The sequence below is a fragment of the Lepidochelys olivacea genome (assembly GCF_965140295.1).
Source record: "Lepidochelys olivacea isolate rLepOli2 genome assembly, chromosome: 3".
In the NCBI taxonomy this organism is placed as follows: domain Eukaryota; kingdom Metazoa; phylum Chordata; order Testudines; family Cheloniidae; genus Lepidochelys; species Lepidochelys olivacea.
This window is the reverse complement of record NC_140413.1, coordinates 105,496,387-105,512,164: the sequence shown is the minus strand read 5'-3', so window position 1 is coordinate 105,512,164 and position 15,778 is coordinate 105,496,387. Positions and strand designations below refer to the sequence as shown.

Genomic DNA, 15,778 nt, shown 5'->3' with positions numbered 1-15,778 from the left:
TTAAATGCAAAGAAGACAAGAACCAGATTTGCAAGGGGGTGAAATACCGATTGAGACATGTAAAAGCCTGGGGGTGAAGGAGAAGGAACTGAGACTGGGAGCTGGAGTGGGACTCTAGGACTGGCTGGGCAAGGAGACTAGAAGAAGACAACAGCAGTGCAAAAATCAGATTCAACAGGGAGTTTAGGTAGAGAGATTGGGACTGAGAGCCCACGGGGAATGTGGGTGGGAGAGCAATTGGAGGTTCAATTTGGGGAAAGAGGTAGATTGGTAGAGCCCTGCATGGATACAAATATGTGAATCCGCATCCGAGCCGCAAAAATTGTTTGTGGATATCCACATCCGCGGATGCAGATAGCAGCAGATATTCGTGGATTTGCAGGGCTCTACTTACCATGGCCGGGCTGAGGCTCCCGCTGCTGGAGCCTGGTCGGGGAGAATCACCCGTGGAGAGTTGCGGATCCTCCACCTGCCCTCAGCCGGGCGGGGAGCCTGCAGGCCGGGACACGGCCGGGGGCGGCTTTCTGCTGCCCCCACCCCTACCCACCCCCCCGGCCACACACCACAGGCAGGTGGAGAGACCCAGGCTCCCCACAGCTGCCAATGGCGCTCCCCGACCTGGCTCCGGATATCAGCAGATATAAAGCGGATACCCACTGATTTGCAGCGCTCTATAGGTTGGATGGCACACTGGCAGTGGGGAACTGGGTATGGCTGGGCCAGGAGACTGGGACTGGAAGTGGGGGAGACTGGGATGGGAAGTCTAGCATGGCCAAGAAAGGAGACTGGGATTGTGATGAAAAACCTAAGGAGTGGAGACTGGGACTGGCTAAGTGAGGAAAACGTGCCTAGAATGAATAGCAAGGGATGGGGAAGAGAGAGGACTGAGACAAGGACAGGTTGGAGGGAATGGGCAAAAGAGTCTGTGCCCACTAGAGCACACTCCCCTCCAGAACCTGCAACAGAACCAACATTCCCGGCTCTCACCACCCCTCACTGTCAGCAAATAGCTAGAAAACCAACTGGCAAAGTGTCCCATCCCCCTGTAATGCTGGTACACATGGAGGATGACAACACACTGCTTTCAGTTACTCCATTAGCTCAAGTGGCAGTCGTCTGTGCAGTGGATCTAAGGTATGTAACCCTTCTGATGACCCATGTGGGGGGTCAATATGGTGCCATATGATGAATTTTTTTTTCAGATTGCTTTAAAAAAAAACCTAGGAAATTACACTCACAAAAAACTATGTTAAAAGAACATTATTCAGGTTGCATAGGTGGTGGAACTAGGGGTGTACCACACCCCCCTGTCTTGAAGTGGATTCCATTATCTACAGGGTTTACACTTTGGTTCAATGTCTCTGAGCACCCCCACTATAAACATTGTTCCAGGGCCCTGTAAGGTTGAAAAGTCAAACACTCAGAAGTTAGGAAAGGCCAGAATTAAGGTTGCCTGTGGCAAAAAAAATAAAGTAAATAAACGATGAGCGTATAAATATAGGCTACTGTAATGGATACATGTCTCATGTATACACATAGGCTATGATAATGGATAGGCATAATGGATTGAACTGGGATTGCACACGGTTAGGGCTTGATTTTACGACCTTACTATAAGACTCTTTCAAAGTAGCTGGTGTGTGTGTCATTAAACAGTTTGCCCTGTTTGGTCTTCTTAAACAGCACCACCGATTATTGTGAGACCCCCCTCCCCGGCCTCTGATGCCATTTCCTTAACAGCCCCATGGGGTCATCCTGAATTGCGCTTCATCGAGCAGCCCCACCTGGCCAGCCTCATTCAGATCCAAATTCCACCGAGTTTGGCAGCGTCTTTACCGGCCGCGCGCGCTTGCCCCCGCTCCCAGCCGCGGGACGCCTGCCCCCGCTCGTCTCTCCCGCGGCCCGGCGGGGCAGCCAGCCCCCTTGCTTGCCTGCCCCGCTCCAGCTCTGCGGGGGGCCGGGGCTGCGCGGGGGAGCGAGCAGGAGGCTGGCGCACGGCGGCTCCGCCCCTGCCGCCGAGTGTTGACGGCTCTCCACCTGCACCGAGCAGCAGCAGCAGCGGCGGCGCGCCCGGAGCGGGAGGGACCCAAGGGTTGCCGGGGGAGCTGCAGCCTGGGCTCGCTGCTGAGGCGGCCAGACCTTCCCGCCCGCCCCATGTGCGCCCCCAGGTCCTGGAGGCGGGCGGGAGCACCCTGGCTCCTCATGCTGCAGCTGCTCCTGCCTTCTCCCGGGGCGCAAGGTAGGCTGGAGCCGCTCTTTCCCCCTCCGCTCTCTGCGCCGTTCCCTGGGCACGTGCAGGCTGGGGCCCGGGTGTGCGCGTCTCCCCCTCTCTCCAGGGCTGGGGACCTGAACTCGCTCCTTTTAGGTTTCCGCTCTTGGAGGGTTTTGTCCCGTGGGATCCAATTGCAGCTAAGCACGTTTTAGTGGAGTGGCTCTCCAGATCCCATCTAATTAGTGGCTCCATGAGACCGCCCATATTATCATTATTAGATGAAATCCCCAGATCCAAGAGCTTGATCGTGTAAATGTTTAGGGGTCTGAGTAGCTTTGCTCATGGGAAGCACTTGAGCCAAATGGGCCAGCTCACAAAAGTGAACTTACTGGTTAGGTGTTCACAGGAGTAGCCCCTGTGGTTTCAATCCTGCAGCTGGAACTGTGCAGCAGCAGCAGAGGTCTGTCCATTTGGATTCAGCGGCAGCATCTGGACCCGTGTTTTGCAAGTTGCAGCTTGCTTTCTGTAATGGACATCAATGAATCCAAACACCCTGAACTTTGGGTAGGCTTGGGGACTCAGCCCTGGGTGTTTGAGAGTGTTTGGAATGATGGTTTTGATGCTGTCCATTATACCTATGAGCTTCCTATTTGAAGTTCGTATCCAGGCTTTTATTTCAAACCCTTGTCTGACAATAATGAAGGGGGGGGGGGAAGATAGATCACTCACCTAAGCCTCTATTATCTAAAAATAATCATTGGCATAAAGTATAACTTGTTTTGGGGGTTTTTTTTTAGTTTTACAAAAAATTGGAAGTGCCACTAAACCAACAAATAAAGGGACACTTACAGTTTAAATATCATATGTAAACAAATTTCCTTACTAGTGTTACTAATAACACTGTAGACTAAATGTAAAGATTTTTAAACTATAGTACCCTAAGCACTTCTCTGGCTCTTTGTTTACTTTTAGCATACCTTTCATATGAGACAATAAAATAATTTTCTCTTTTGTTTATAGTTAGTTTCACTTTCAGGTTCTCTAGCCTGCAGGATTTCAAATGCTACAGAGGATAGTAGTATTTTAAAAGAACTGTTTTTATTGGATTTTTTTTTAATTTATTGGTTTCAGGTTTGATTAAAAGTGTATGTTTACCAAATGTAAATTTTGAGTCAAAGGTAAGTTCATGGAGCCCCTTTGAAATATTATTTAGAGGGTTTGTGCCCAAAATATTCCAGGTACTTGCCAATCATAGAAGAAGACAGTCGCAAAGAGTATTCACGCTGAATACACAAGAGAGAGATAAAGGGAACGGAGACAACATATAGACAAACTGGTCAGGTCAGTGATAGTTACACACATTAGTTCCCTGTTTTGTTTTAAACTATCCCCAACCCCTTCTTCCCCAAACCATTATTGGTTCCTGACTCAGCTCTCATCTACATTGTGGTGTTATAGAAAACAAACAAACGGTAAAACCCTGGCTAACCTATGCCAGTATTCTCCTGGATCCTCCCTCAACACAGCAACCCCAACCTCTCACCCTGAACCGTTCCCATATCTCCCTGCTGAGAATCACCCTTCTTTTGCCCAAGTCAAGACAGTGAAGGAAGCAATAAGAACCACTTAGATAGAAAATACCTACACGCAGAATTCTTTCTAAGAGTACTGGTGACTTTAGCTTTTTTATTTGCAGGTGATGTTACCTAGGGCATGCCTTGGAGGTGTGATTCCTAGCATGGATTGACAGAGTTGAGCTAGCGTGCTAAAAAAGCAGTGTAGAAGTTGCTGCACTGGTGGCGGCTTGGGCTGGCCACCAGAGCCTGGACTCAGCAGGGGTCAGGCCGGCTTGGACTCAGGCAGTTAGTCCAAGCCGCCACTAATGTAGCAATATCCACACTGCTATGTTTAGCATCCTAGCTCAATCAGAACTAGTGTGAGTCTGTCTGCCCATGATGGGAATCACACCTCTCAGCTGTTGTGCAGACATACCCTGAGTGCCAAGGCCTGTAGTGCATGCTCAGTCCTTACTCAGACTGAGGTCAGTGGGAGCCTTGCCTGTGTAAGGATAGCAGGATTGGGCCCTTAGACTGCACAGTGCTGAGGACCTATGAGAGCCTGATCCTCATCTCGCACTGGTGTACATCTAGAGTAATTCCCGTGAAGTCAGTGAGCTAAATGCTGTGAGAGGGAAATTGGGCCCATGCTACTTAGCATTTTACAGGAATCTTTTTGCACCTCTAAGCTAAAATAGCTCAAAGAATTCTAGATGTTAGGACTGGAAGTGACCCTTTGGAAACCTAGTTCATTTTGCTCCATTTCACTACTGCCAGTCTCCACAACACTAAGGCCCAGATGCTCCAAGGTATTTAGATACCTAATTCCCATTGATTTCCTTGGAAGTTAAGCACCTTTGAGGATCTGGGCCTAAACCCATAAGGGCTTGATTCTGCTCCCATTTCAATCCATAGCCAAACTCCTGTTGGTTCCAAGAGAAACAGAATTGCCCATAAGTATGTTTATCCTGGATGCTTTTGGATATCTGTAGTGATGGTGTCTGTTACCTCTGTTTACAACCTATTTTGTTATAGAATCATAGAACTGGAAGGGACCTCGAGAGGTCATCTAGTCCAGTCCCCTGCATCTATGGTTTTGAAATTCTTTTTTAATAAGAGTTCAGAGTGTGCGCTCTATTTGACACAGCTCATTTCCTTTTGGGCAATTAATTGTCTGTACTTCATCAACTTTAATCCATTAACCCTGACATTTCAGTAAATGGAATGCAGGGTCCTCACCCATTTAAATGCATCCATAGGATCTACTTGTCTTCTAGAGACAAGCAGAGAGAGCCCTGGTTTGATTTGGCTCTTCTTAATTGTGGCCTTAATTACCATGCATTGTTTTGATGGCATTATGGCAGCAGGTCTAACTTCCAGTTATTCATGAAATTAGGGCAGTGATGCTGTCAATATAAATCAGTGAGAAATCCCCGGGTATTCAGGAAGATAGTGAATATTGCTCCTGGTCAAAAGCTAGCACAAAAGTCCTGGAACAATTCTTTTATAAAATTGGCATAGAATTGCTTTTTTGATTAATAGAAAATTATTTTTGCTTTTTATTGTTTGAGGAAGGTTTTTTTTTAAAAAAAAGTGAAGAGTTTTGTTGGTTGCGGGAAATGGCTCCTCAGTGTTCTCCTCCAGCAGAACACGAGATGAGAACAGCCACTGGCTGAGAGCATGTTGCCCCAAAATTTCATCTTCATTTGCTTTAAGCATGCCCTCAAATGTCCCGTGTGCAGTCAACCACACGAAGGAATAACGGAGAAGCTGTGCATTTAGCTTCAGGGGTAGAGCCATAGCCTCAGTCCTTCCCTACACTCTGGCAGCACAAGACAACTGGAAAGCTATTTTAATTGGCCTCTCTCAACATTACGCTTCTGTAAAGGAATCTCCATGTGGTGTAGAGCCAGCTGAGCTATTCCATCCTCCTCTTAACTCTCAGCAGAGGGGTTGTGCCCACAGCACCTTTCTTGCTGTAGAGAGCCCCTGCTGTCAGACCTGGACAGATGGGCATAATATAGTCCTAAAACTACTTGAGTTGTCCTGAGGGCCTAGTCTGGAACTAGAATAGGCTGGGATTGTTGTTAGAGGCATAAATGTGGTTGAAAGAAAACTTTGCAACTGAGCTGCACAAACTCAGTTCTGGCATGATCCAAGAGCTGTCCCATAATCCCTCTACTTTGGATTTTCTGTTGTTTAACAACCTTCTGTACAACAGAGGAGCAGCAGCATTCAACCTTAATCTGGATTTTAAACTTTCAAATTCACTGATCACCTAGTGTTTTGAGGTAGCGGGGGGTGTTTTTGTGTTTTTGTGGGTTTGGTCTGGGTTTTTTAGTGCATGGTTCATATAGTAGTTGGACTGTGCTGTGATATTTTAGACATGTCTGAAATTTTAGACATCCCAGTTCTGAAGTCCCATTATCTGATGATCTGGGCGTGATCTCACAATTATCTGGGTGTGTGTTAAAGGGAGAAATCGCATATGTAATACATTTTAATGCTATGTTAATGAAGGCTTTTTGGCGGAGGGTGAGAAGAGAGATTTGTAAATCCATCTTTAATCTCCTCTTAAAAATCTGTCCTCTGGAAAGAGGAGAATTTAGGACCTTTTCTCCCACTCACTGATTTCATTGTTGTATAGGCAAAAAAAGTCAGGAGAATTTAATAAGTTCTTCTTGACCATGTGAGAGCACTCAGCTCTTTTCATGAACAGCTCTGTAAATCCTCCTACCAACATCTTCCCCACCCCACCCCCCTCCAGAAAAAACCCCAACCCATATTTTTTTCATTATAGGAAACAAAAATTAGAAGGGTTGTATCTTCAAAGTGCAAATTCTTTGATGTATTTATTTATTAGTGCTTAAATAGCACTGTAATTGTGGTTTGGGAATACCAGATGAGACCTTCAAAGGTGCCTTCTCAAAATTCCTTCTGATATTTTGTTTGTAATTAAGGCTCCCAAAGGTGTATGGGCTGCCAAATCTGATTTTATTTTCTTTGTGGTTAATCTGCTGCTTTGTTGCTATCAAGACATGTTCTTCATGATTTGGAAAGTAACCAGAATCTGTTAGCACCAAGAAGCAACCCTAGCCATCTCATTAAGTAAACTTGAGGATATGTTTTCCTTTTACAGTCACGGGAGCATTGAAATACACAAAATAGCACTTTGTAATTGTTGTCTGAGAAATAGAGAAGAGCAAGAGGATAAAGGAGCAGAATATTTATTAGCTAACCTAATACAGTGTCAAATAGAGAATCTCCAATTTAATGCATGCAACATTCATCTAAAAAACAGGCCATTGTGTAGACATACAGTGTATGTGCACAAGTCTTTGCAATCCATTGATAAAAATGGAGTTAACCTCAAAATAGGTGTAAGTCACCTGGGGGCATGGATCAGTGGGTCTTAATGGGTTGAGAGAAGACATGGGTTACCGTAAATTGTGAAAGAATGATTTGTTTGATTTAGGTATATCATTCAAGGTGGAAAAATTATGTTGATGACTTAAGTGAGATTTTCAGTGGGGAAAACTCAGTAAATTCTAGATTACAGCTTTCACAGCATCAGAAATTTGACCCCTTTCTGGACATATAATATTTTGTATTACTCTTAAGTGTACATAGTTATGTTTGTTTTTATGATTGTGACTTGTGTGGAACTTCATTTTTATTGTTCCTCTACAAGAGACTATTGAAAACTTACAAACTATGTCATTGCTGTTGGAGATTTTGTGACTTTTGGGGAACTCCTCCTAATAATATGTGACCAATGATTAAGAGAGAGAGAAACACCTGTTTTAAGTAAAGATGGGAATCCAAAACAAAGCTCCAGATCCAGACCAAACTGAAGAAGCTCAGATTTGTATCTGGATTTTACACTTCAGTGTATATATTTCTAGATTTAAATAAGCCTTTGTTTGAAGATTCTTGTTTAGAAGATATATAGGTCAGATTCTGTGTTGAACTAGCTGCTCCAGCAATGTAAAGGGGCTTTACCCAATCTGCCTGGCCTGCACAAAGCACTTCCCAACTGATAGAACGGCTCTACCCCAACGCTTCTCCCAGCCCTTAGCGTAGGGGGCATGACCAGAGCACACTGGACTCCTGTTCTTCTCTGCTACCCACAGCTCCTGAGGCTACTCTGACCAGGGGCCACAGGCAAGCCCTTGGATGAACTTGGACTATAAGAAGCACAGAGATGACATAAAGCCCTATTTGCCCCCTCCGTTTTCCACCTCTGTTCCCAGGCTGAGCATAGGAATGGCATAAGAGAGATCAGACTGGTAGAGTGTTACTTTGCTGGGTGTATAGAACCTTGAATCTGCTTATAGCGATCTCTATATTTCAGCTTGAGTACACCGTGAAAATATAGACATCAAGGAATGGGGATCTGAGCATTTAGATAAAAGGAGATCATTTTTCTATTAGATTCTCAGGGGATTCCAAGAACTGTCAGACACTGTGAAGGTAGTAAGTGTTCTTGCCTGTGGTTTGCATAAGACTTAACTGTTCTTATCGTTCACTGTCTCATCTGAAAGTGCAGCAGTATCCTGTTTTTGCAGTGTATAATGTTTGAACTGATGATGTACAGGATGTAGATCAGAAATGTTTAAAAGCGGCTATGCTCTAGGAAGGCGGAGGCACGTGTGGTTGCTCATGGAGGTTTGGACATAAACAGGGGCAGTGAGTTATATGGGCCCGTGGTGCCCATGCTCCAGCAATATTCAGGGCCCAGGGGCCCGGCTCCAGCAATGTTCAGGGCCGGGTCTCTCCCCTCGCCTTGCCTGCCACCCCCGCGCACCTGCCCCGAGCGTCCCTGCCTGCACCCTGGGCATTGGGCAACTGCCCCCTGCAGCTCTGCACTGTGCTCCACTCTGCCGGCTCCTGGCATCAACTGCCGCTGCAGGGTCCTAGTGCCCCCCATCCACTAGTGCCAGGGCAGGCTGACCCTACCCCTGCCCTTCTACCTTGGACGGATGGACCCTTCCCTTTTCTGGCAGGACCCTCCACCAGCACAAGGGTCCCCCTGCCCACAGTCACCAGTCCTGCCCCACTCTGGGCAAGGGGCAGCCCCATCCCCAGTGAGGCTACAGTGAGGGGCAGCAGCAGGAGAGGAGGCACACATGTGATGGCAACCCCCCCCCCGGCACCCACCACAGGTGGGGCAAGGGGGCTTCCTGGACCTGAGAGGGGCCCTGGGAGCACACGCAGTGACAGTGGTGTGAGGTGAGTGTGCTTCCGGGGGGGGAGAGGGGGCCCCTCCCCCGGACCTCGCTGCTGCCAGCGGGAAGAGGGCTGGGGGGAGTCCTCTGCACCCCAAACTCCTCATCCCTGGCCCCACCCCAGAGCCCACACCCCCAGCCAGAGCCCTCACCCCCCCACACCCCAACCCTCTGCCCCAGCCCTGAGCCCCCTCCTGTACCATGAACCCTTCATCCCCAGCCCCACCTGCAGTCCTCACCCCTGCACCCCAACCCTCTGCCTGAGCCCCTCCTGTGTCCTGAAACCTTCATCACCAGCCCCACCCCAGAGCCCACACATTTTTACATTATTTAAAAAATATATATTGGCTTACAAGGCAGGTCTGGGGGGGGGGGACGTGGATCTATTCTGGGCACCACCAAAAATTATACAAACCTGCCATCCCTGGATAAAAAGGTGGCAGACCAAAGTGGGGATGAAGCTGTTCAACTCTCCAAATTTAATTCAACCTTGGATAGCTTTATAGACAAGACTTGGAAGTATTTCAGGTTTCACCATCCAAGAATCGTAGCCTTTTACTGATCATAGCAAGTGCAGTAGTTAAGGTTTTGTCTGGAAAGTAACTGAAATATGTGTACCCTGCCCTCAGACCACCCCTGGTCAGTGTAAAACATTCTCTCTGGTCCTACTGTATAGATTTATTTTATTAAAGGTATTTTTTTGCTGCTGTTACTCTAGTATCTATATGTAACAGAAGCAGATGGCTAGGCTAAATACCTCCCCGTTTATGATTCCATGTTCAGCAACAGTCACTTAAAACTGTGGCCTAATTAAAAACAGCAGCAGATTATAAAAATAATCGTAAAGCACTTTTAATATACAGGAAGACTGCTAAAAACAATGATAGATGTTTAGCTCGTATATGTTCCCTGCAGATGCTGAATTGAGAGTGCTCTGCTCTGCTGGGCTGGATCAGAGGGGGGGAGTTGCTGTCTCCCAGAATAGTATCCTGCCATTTGCAAGCCTAGCTAGAGGCTGGAGATAGATGTTCAAGGAGATTGTTTTGCTGTCTTTCAAGCTGGCATATCAGACTGACCTGATAGTTTTGCTGCCTGCAATAGGTCAGGAGATGGAGAAGCCTTAGTTAGGCTTATGGGCCATTTTTGTCTCTTTGGGATTCTAAGCTAGAGAGGAGTATTGAACTGACACCTTGGAGGAGCAGTGAGCCTGGAGAATTGTGTGGGGTGGGGAGCAAGGTCTCACGCACCATCCAGAAGCTTGATCCTAGGTCGAGGAACAGGTGGAGATTCAGGCATAGGAGTTTAACTGGATAAATTAACTCTAATTTCACAGGAGCAAAAACTCTAGTCCAGAGAAAGCTTTGTTAATAGGTCAAATAATAAGATCAGAAACACCCTTCAGGCAATAAATACAAAGTTATCAATTTTAACTGGACCATTGTTGCTAAATGGATAATAGTGCTCTGCAGTGTGAGCATCATAACCATTCTTTGCTGAGCACATGTGCAAAGAGAGGCTCATTCTAGTGCCCCATATGTATAATTTAGGAGGTGGTCCAGCAGATCCATGTTCAAAAATCAGATTATAACTTTCATGAAGACTCGAACTCTTTGCTCACTAAAAGTGCAAAACACAGGCTAATTCCTGAAGCACACCTTCGTTCCAGCCTTGAGAATTTTGAAAAATATTATTCCAAGTTCAGACATCCTCACACAAAACCTGTTTCCTGGCTGAATCTGTGTTTTTGGTAGCAGATGGTGGTGTCCTGTCCTGGGGCACTGAAAGCTCATGTTTTTGGATGTTGTTAGTGGTGATAAAGGGGCAATGCTAAGTGTAGTTGAGAGAGGTATGAAAAATATTCATAAATGGTTACTTACATGAGGTTGTTTTTTTTCACATTTTGTTATAAATTCAAAATAAACCTTTTTCTGAAAAACTGCTGGTGTATAAAAGACTTTTTTTTTTTTTTTTAGGAATGAGCCATTTTTATTTATCTTTAGGCAAAACTAGTTTTGCCTTTAAAACATACAGAAATTCAGTTTTAGCTCTTTCCATTGCAAAAATAGTCATTTTTGCCAACATTGAATGTGAAACTGCTCAAATCTGAAAAGAGCGTTGTATTTAATATCACACAAACACCCTTTACATTTTACAACAACTAGTCTGAAGCCAGCACTGACTTTCCATCACTTGAATTCAAAATAAAGCAATAGAGACTGACCATAACAACTTTCCCCTTAATTACCGAGTATGCCTCAAGCAAATGACTTTGCAGGCAGCCTAAGGTTTGGTTGAATCAACCCTGCCGGTGAGTTGGAGCAAACATGACAAGTGCAGTGACAAACAATCAGCTTGTTTCACCCTGTCAGCAAAGTTAGCCAAAAAGAATAGTCATGCCTGGGTTCCAAGATGTCTGCCTCCACCACCGCCTGCCCAGGAGCCAGTCCCAGCAACCCTTCCAGAGGGCTGGATGCATTGGCTTCTTCTCTCCTCTGGCCTGTGGATGACCCCACACTGCCCTGGAGTCTCTCAGCGGCCCCTCAACTAATGCTGCCTTTCCCCAGCATGTCTCTCCATATCTTGGAGCCCTGCTGAAGCAAAGAACTTTGAGCCCTCCTCTGCCTTCTTCCACTTTCTCATCACAAATCCTGTGCTTGTCTTCCCCCTTCTAGGCCTTCTGCCCCATCACACCTTTCCACTCTCTCTCTGATTTCCAACATCTCCTCTCTCCCTTTACACCAACTCTTTTCCTGCTATTGCTTCAGTGCCTCCTCCCGCTGCTCAGTCTTGTCTTCACGTACAGTGCTACAGTAACGGTGCCGCTGCAGCGCTTGGGGGAAGATGCTACTATGCTGATGAGAGAGCTTCTCCCATCTGTAAAAAGAAAAGGAGTACTTGTGGCACCTTAGAGACTAACCAATTTATTTGAGCATCAGCTTTCGTGAGCTACAGCTCACTTCATCGGATGTATGCCGTGGAAACTGCAGCAGACTTTATATATACACAGAGAATATGAAAAAAAAAGTCTGCTGCAGTTTCCACGGCATACATCTGATGAAGTGAGCTGTAGCTCACGAAAGCTCATGCTCAAATAAATTGGTTAGTCTCTAAGGTGCCACAAGTCCTCCTTTTCTTTTTGTGAATACAGACTAACACGCCTGTTACTCTGAAATCTCCCATCTGTGTAGTTAATCCACCTGCCTAAGAGGCAGTAGCTGTGTCGACGGGGAGAAGCTCTCCATTTAACAAAGCGCTGTCTATGCGGGGGAGTTAAGTCAGAATAACTGAATTGCTCAGGGAGATGCGTTTTTCACACCCCTGAGCGACATAGTTATACCAGTATAGGTCTGTAGTGTAGACCTGGCCTCGGTCTTTGGCCTTATAACTCTGCTTTGCTCCCTGCCTTCTCATTTACCAGCCACAGAACTGTAGCAGCACATGAGAGAAGATATAGCTGGGCTACAACCTACATATCATTCTCTTCCTCCCATCCTGTACTGGATTCTTTTGAGAGTGCTGCTTGTAATGCTCCCAATGGTGACGCAAAAGCATGAGAACCAATCTCAGGGCAGACTGATTAAAAAAACAGGGCATAAACCCCTAATTGGTTGTGAGTTGTAAGCTGAGATTTCACCAACCACCTGCAAGCTCTGCAGGCTCTTTAACAGTTTTAACAAGGAGTCACAGGCAGTCCCCTTGGATATTCCGGTCTGTCTCGCCATCCACATGAGCGTATCTCTGTGATAGGATTGCTCCATACAGCAATATTCAGTTTACTCCTGATTCCAAAGGACTAGTCACTTAGCCCAGGTCAATTGCACTTTAGGTCTCATACCAAAGACCACGCTTGTAGCCAATCCTATAATAAGCTATATGAAGATGTATTAAATAGGAAAAGGAAATTAGAGACTGAACCTAGACACACAAATGAGTTACAGTCCTAGGTTTCAAAAGCTACTATATATAGGCTTCTATAATCAGCAAGTGCTGTTTGACCTTTAGGGCTAAGACAGGCTAAGCAGCTGGGTATCTCTTGCTTATGCCTAGAAACACCTTGCCTTCCACCCAGAGTCCAAGCGGTATATAGATCCCTAGTTACTTTTGTATGGGGTTTTATATCCCCCTCCTTCCATGTGCTCTGAGATGTAAACTCAGCTGAGGGAAGGAGTCCACTAGCATGACTCATCTTCACAGGGAGGTGAGCAGAACAATAAGAGTCTGAGTTCTTTTTTTGATGATTCCTCTATCCAGATGTGGAGAGTTTCCAGTTGTAAGATCCAGCCATCACCTGCCTGTTATTGATTGGCCTCCTCTACAATTTATGTAGAAAAGCAGCTCTTCACACTAATTAATGTCCCTCTCCTGTATGGCGATGGATACAGAGGCTCACAATACAATCGCTTAAGTATTACATAACAATATGGAACACAAATATTATGAGTAAGATTAAAGCACGCAATAGAGTCTAAATACTGAACACATCCTTATTCTAATGCCTGTTTTTCTATATTAACCTACAAGTGAGCCAGCCAGATTCCAACTGTGTAGCTGTCACTGTCCAGTTGAGACATGGGAACCTTGGCATGAGCTGGTGCCTGGTCTGGCAGTGCCACATTAGTACATAGAGGAGACCAACTCCACTCCATTGGAAATCAGGTCACTTTTTTAAATGCCTAAACATAGTTTTAGGTGCCATAGCTCAGGGGTTAGCGAATTGGCCTAGTAAACCAAGGATCACAAGTTCAAATCTGCCTGGGTAGCAGTTTCTGTTGTGGTCTGTTGCGCCCCCTGTCAAGTCGTTCATTGGCTACTCTCTCTACTCAGTGGGAGGAGGGGAACAATAACAGAAAATGTGGAAATGGCAGAAGTGCTAAATTAGTTTTGGTTTTCACCAAAAAGGTTAGTAGTGATTGGATGTCTAACAGAGTGAACGCCAGTGAAAATGAGTTAGGATAAGAGGCTAAAATAGGGAGAGAACAAGTTAAAAATTACTTAGACAAGTTAGATGTCTTCAAATCACCAGGGCCTGATGAAATACATCCTCCTAGAATATTTGAGGAGCTGACTGAAGACTTAGCTGACGCATTAGCAATTAATCTTTGAAAAGTTATGGAAGACGGAAGAGATTCCATTGGCCTGGAAAAGAGCAAATATAGTGCCAATCTATAAAAAGGGAAATAAGGACAACCCGGGGAATTAGACTGCTCAGCTTAACTTCAGTACCCAGAAAGATAATGGAGCAAATAATTAAGCAATCAATTTGTAAACACCTAGAAGATAATGAGGTGATAAGTAACAGCATGGATTTGTCAAGAACAAAGTGTGTCAAACCAACCTAATAGCTTTCTTTCATAGGGTAACAAGCCTTGTGGATAGAGGGGGAGCAATAGATGTGGTATATCTTGAATTTACCAAGGATTTTGATACTGTCTCGCATGACCTTCTCATAAACAAACTAGGGGACTGTAACTTCTATGGAGCTACTATAAGGCAGGTGCATAACTGTTTGGAAAACCATTCCCAGAGAGTAGTTATCAGTGGCTCACAGTCAAGCTGGAAGAGCATATGGAGAAGGGTCCTACAAGGATCAATTGCGGGTCCAGTTCTGTTCAATATCTTCATCACTGATTTAGATAATGGCATAGAGAGTACACTCATAAAGTTTGCGGATGATACCAAGCTGGGAGGAGTTGCAAGTACTTTGGAGGAAAGGATTAAAACTCAGAATGATCTGGACAAACTGGAGAAATAGTTTGAAGTAAATAGGATGAAATTCAATAAGGACAAATGCAAAGTACTCCACTTAGGAAGGAACAATCATTTGCCCACATACAAAATGGGAAATGACTGCCTAGGAAGGAGTACTGTAGAGAGGGATCTGAGGGTCCTAGTGAACCACAAGCTAAATATGAGTCAACAGTGAAACACTTGCTAAAAAAAATCATCATTCTGGGATGTATTAGTTAGCAGGTGTGTTGTAAGCAAGACACAAGAAGTAATCCGCTCTACTCTGTGCTGATTAGGCTTCAACTGAAGTATTGAGTCTAGTGCTGGTTGCCACATTTCAGGTAAGATGTGGACAAACTGGAGAAAGTCCAGAGAAGAACAACAATTATTTAAAGAACTAGAAAACATGACCTGAGGGAAGATTGAAAAAGTTGGGTTTGTTTAGTCTGGAGAAGACTGAGAGGGTACGTGATTACAGTTTTCAAATACATAAAATGTGTCGAGGAGGATGGAGAAAAATTGTTCTTCTTAACCTCTGAGGATAGGACAAGAAGCTTAAATTGCAGCAAGGGCGGTTTACATTGGACATTAGGGAAAACTTCCTAACTGTCAGGGTGGTTAAGCACTGGAATAAATTGCTCAGAGAGGTTGTGGAATCTCAGTCATTGGAGATTTTTAAGAGCAGGTTAGACAAACATCTGTCAAGGCTGGTCTAGATAATACTTAGTCCTGGTATGAGTGCAGGGGACTGGTCTAGATGATCTCTCAAGGTCCCTTCCAGTCCTATGATTCTCTAATACAAACAATAAATTATTTTGTTTTGAAGGCAGAGAAATCTGTAATGGTTCTTAGCTCTTTCAGAAGGCAACTTTCTGACTCCAGACCAGCTTTCAAGAAGGCTTTGGTTCTTGCTGCCATTGGTTGTCACAGGTAATTCAATTTTTGGGGTAGCTTTCAGTGGTGTCCAGGTCAAATTTTCTTTGCTCACATGGAAACAAATGTCTTCTAAATGCCAGTTCTTCAACCTCAGCTTAAAATCTGAATGTCAAACTGAT

General features: G+C 45.2%; 1 protein-coding gene across 1 annotated transcript in view; it reads left to right on the top strand.

Annotated features, from left to right (window-relative positions):
• The first annotated feature begins 2,074 nt into the window (after positions 1–2,074).
• IL20RA (interleukin 20 receptor subunit alpha) overlaps positions 2,075–15,778 on the top strand; it is a 36,554-nt gene continuing 22,850 nt past the window's right edge. Inside the window, exon 1 of the mRNA XM_084622299.1 lies at positions 2,075–2,239. Coding sequence (XP_084478425.1) covers positions 2,155–2,239 — 85 coding nt within the window. The 5' untranslated portion in view covers positions 2,075–2,154. The remainder of the gene's footprint in view (positions 2,240–15,778) is intronic.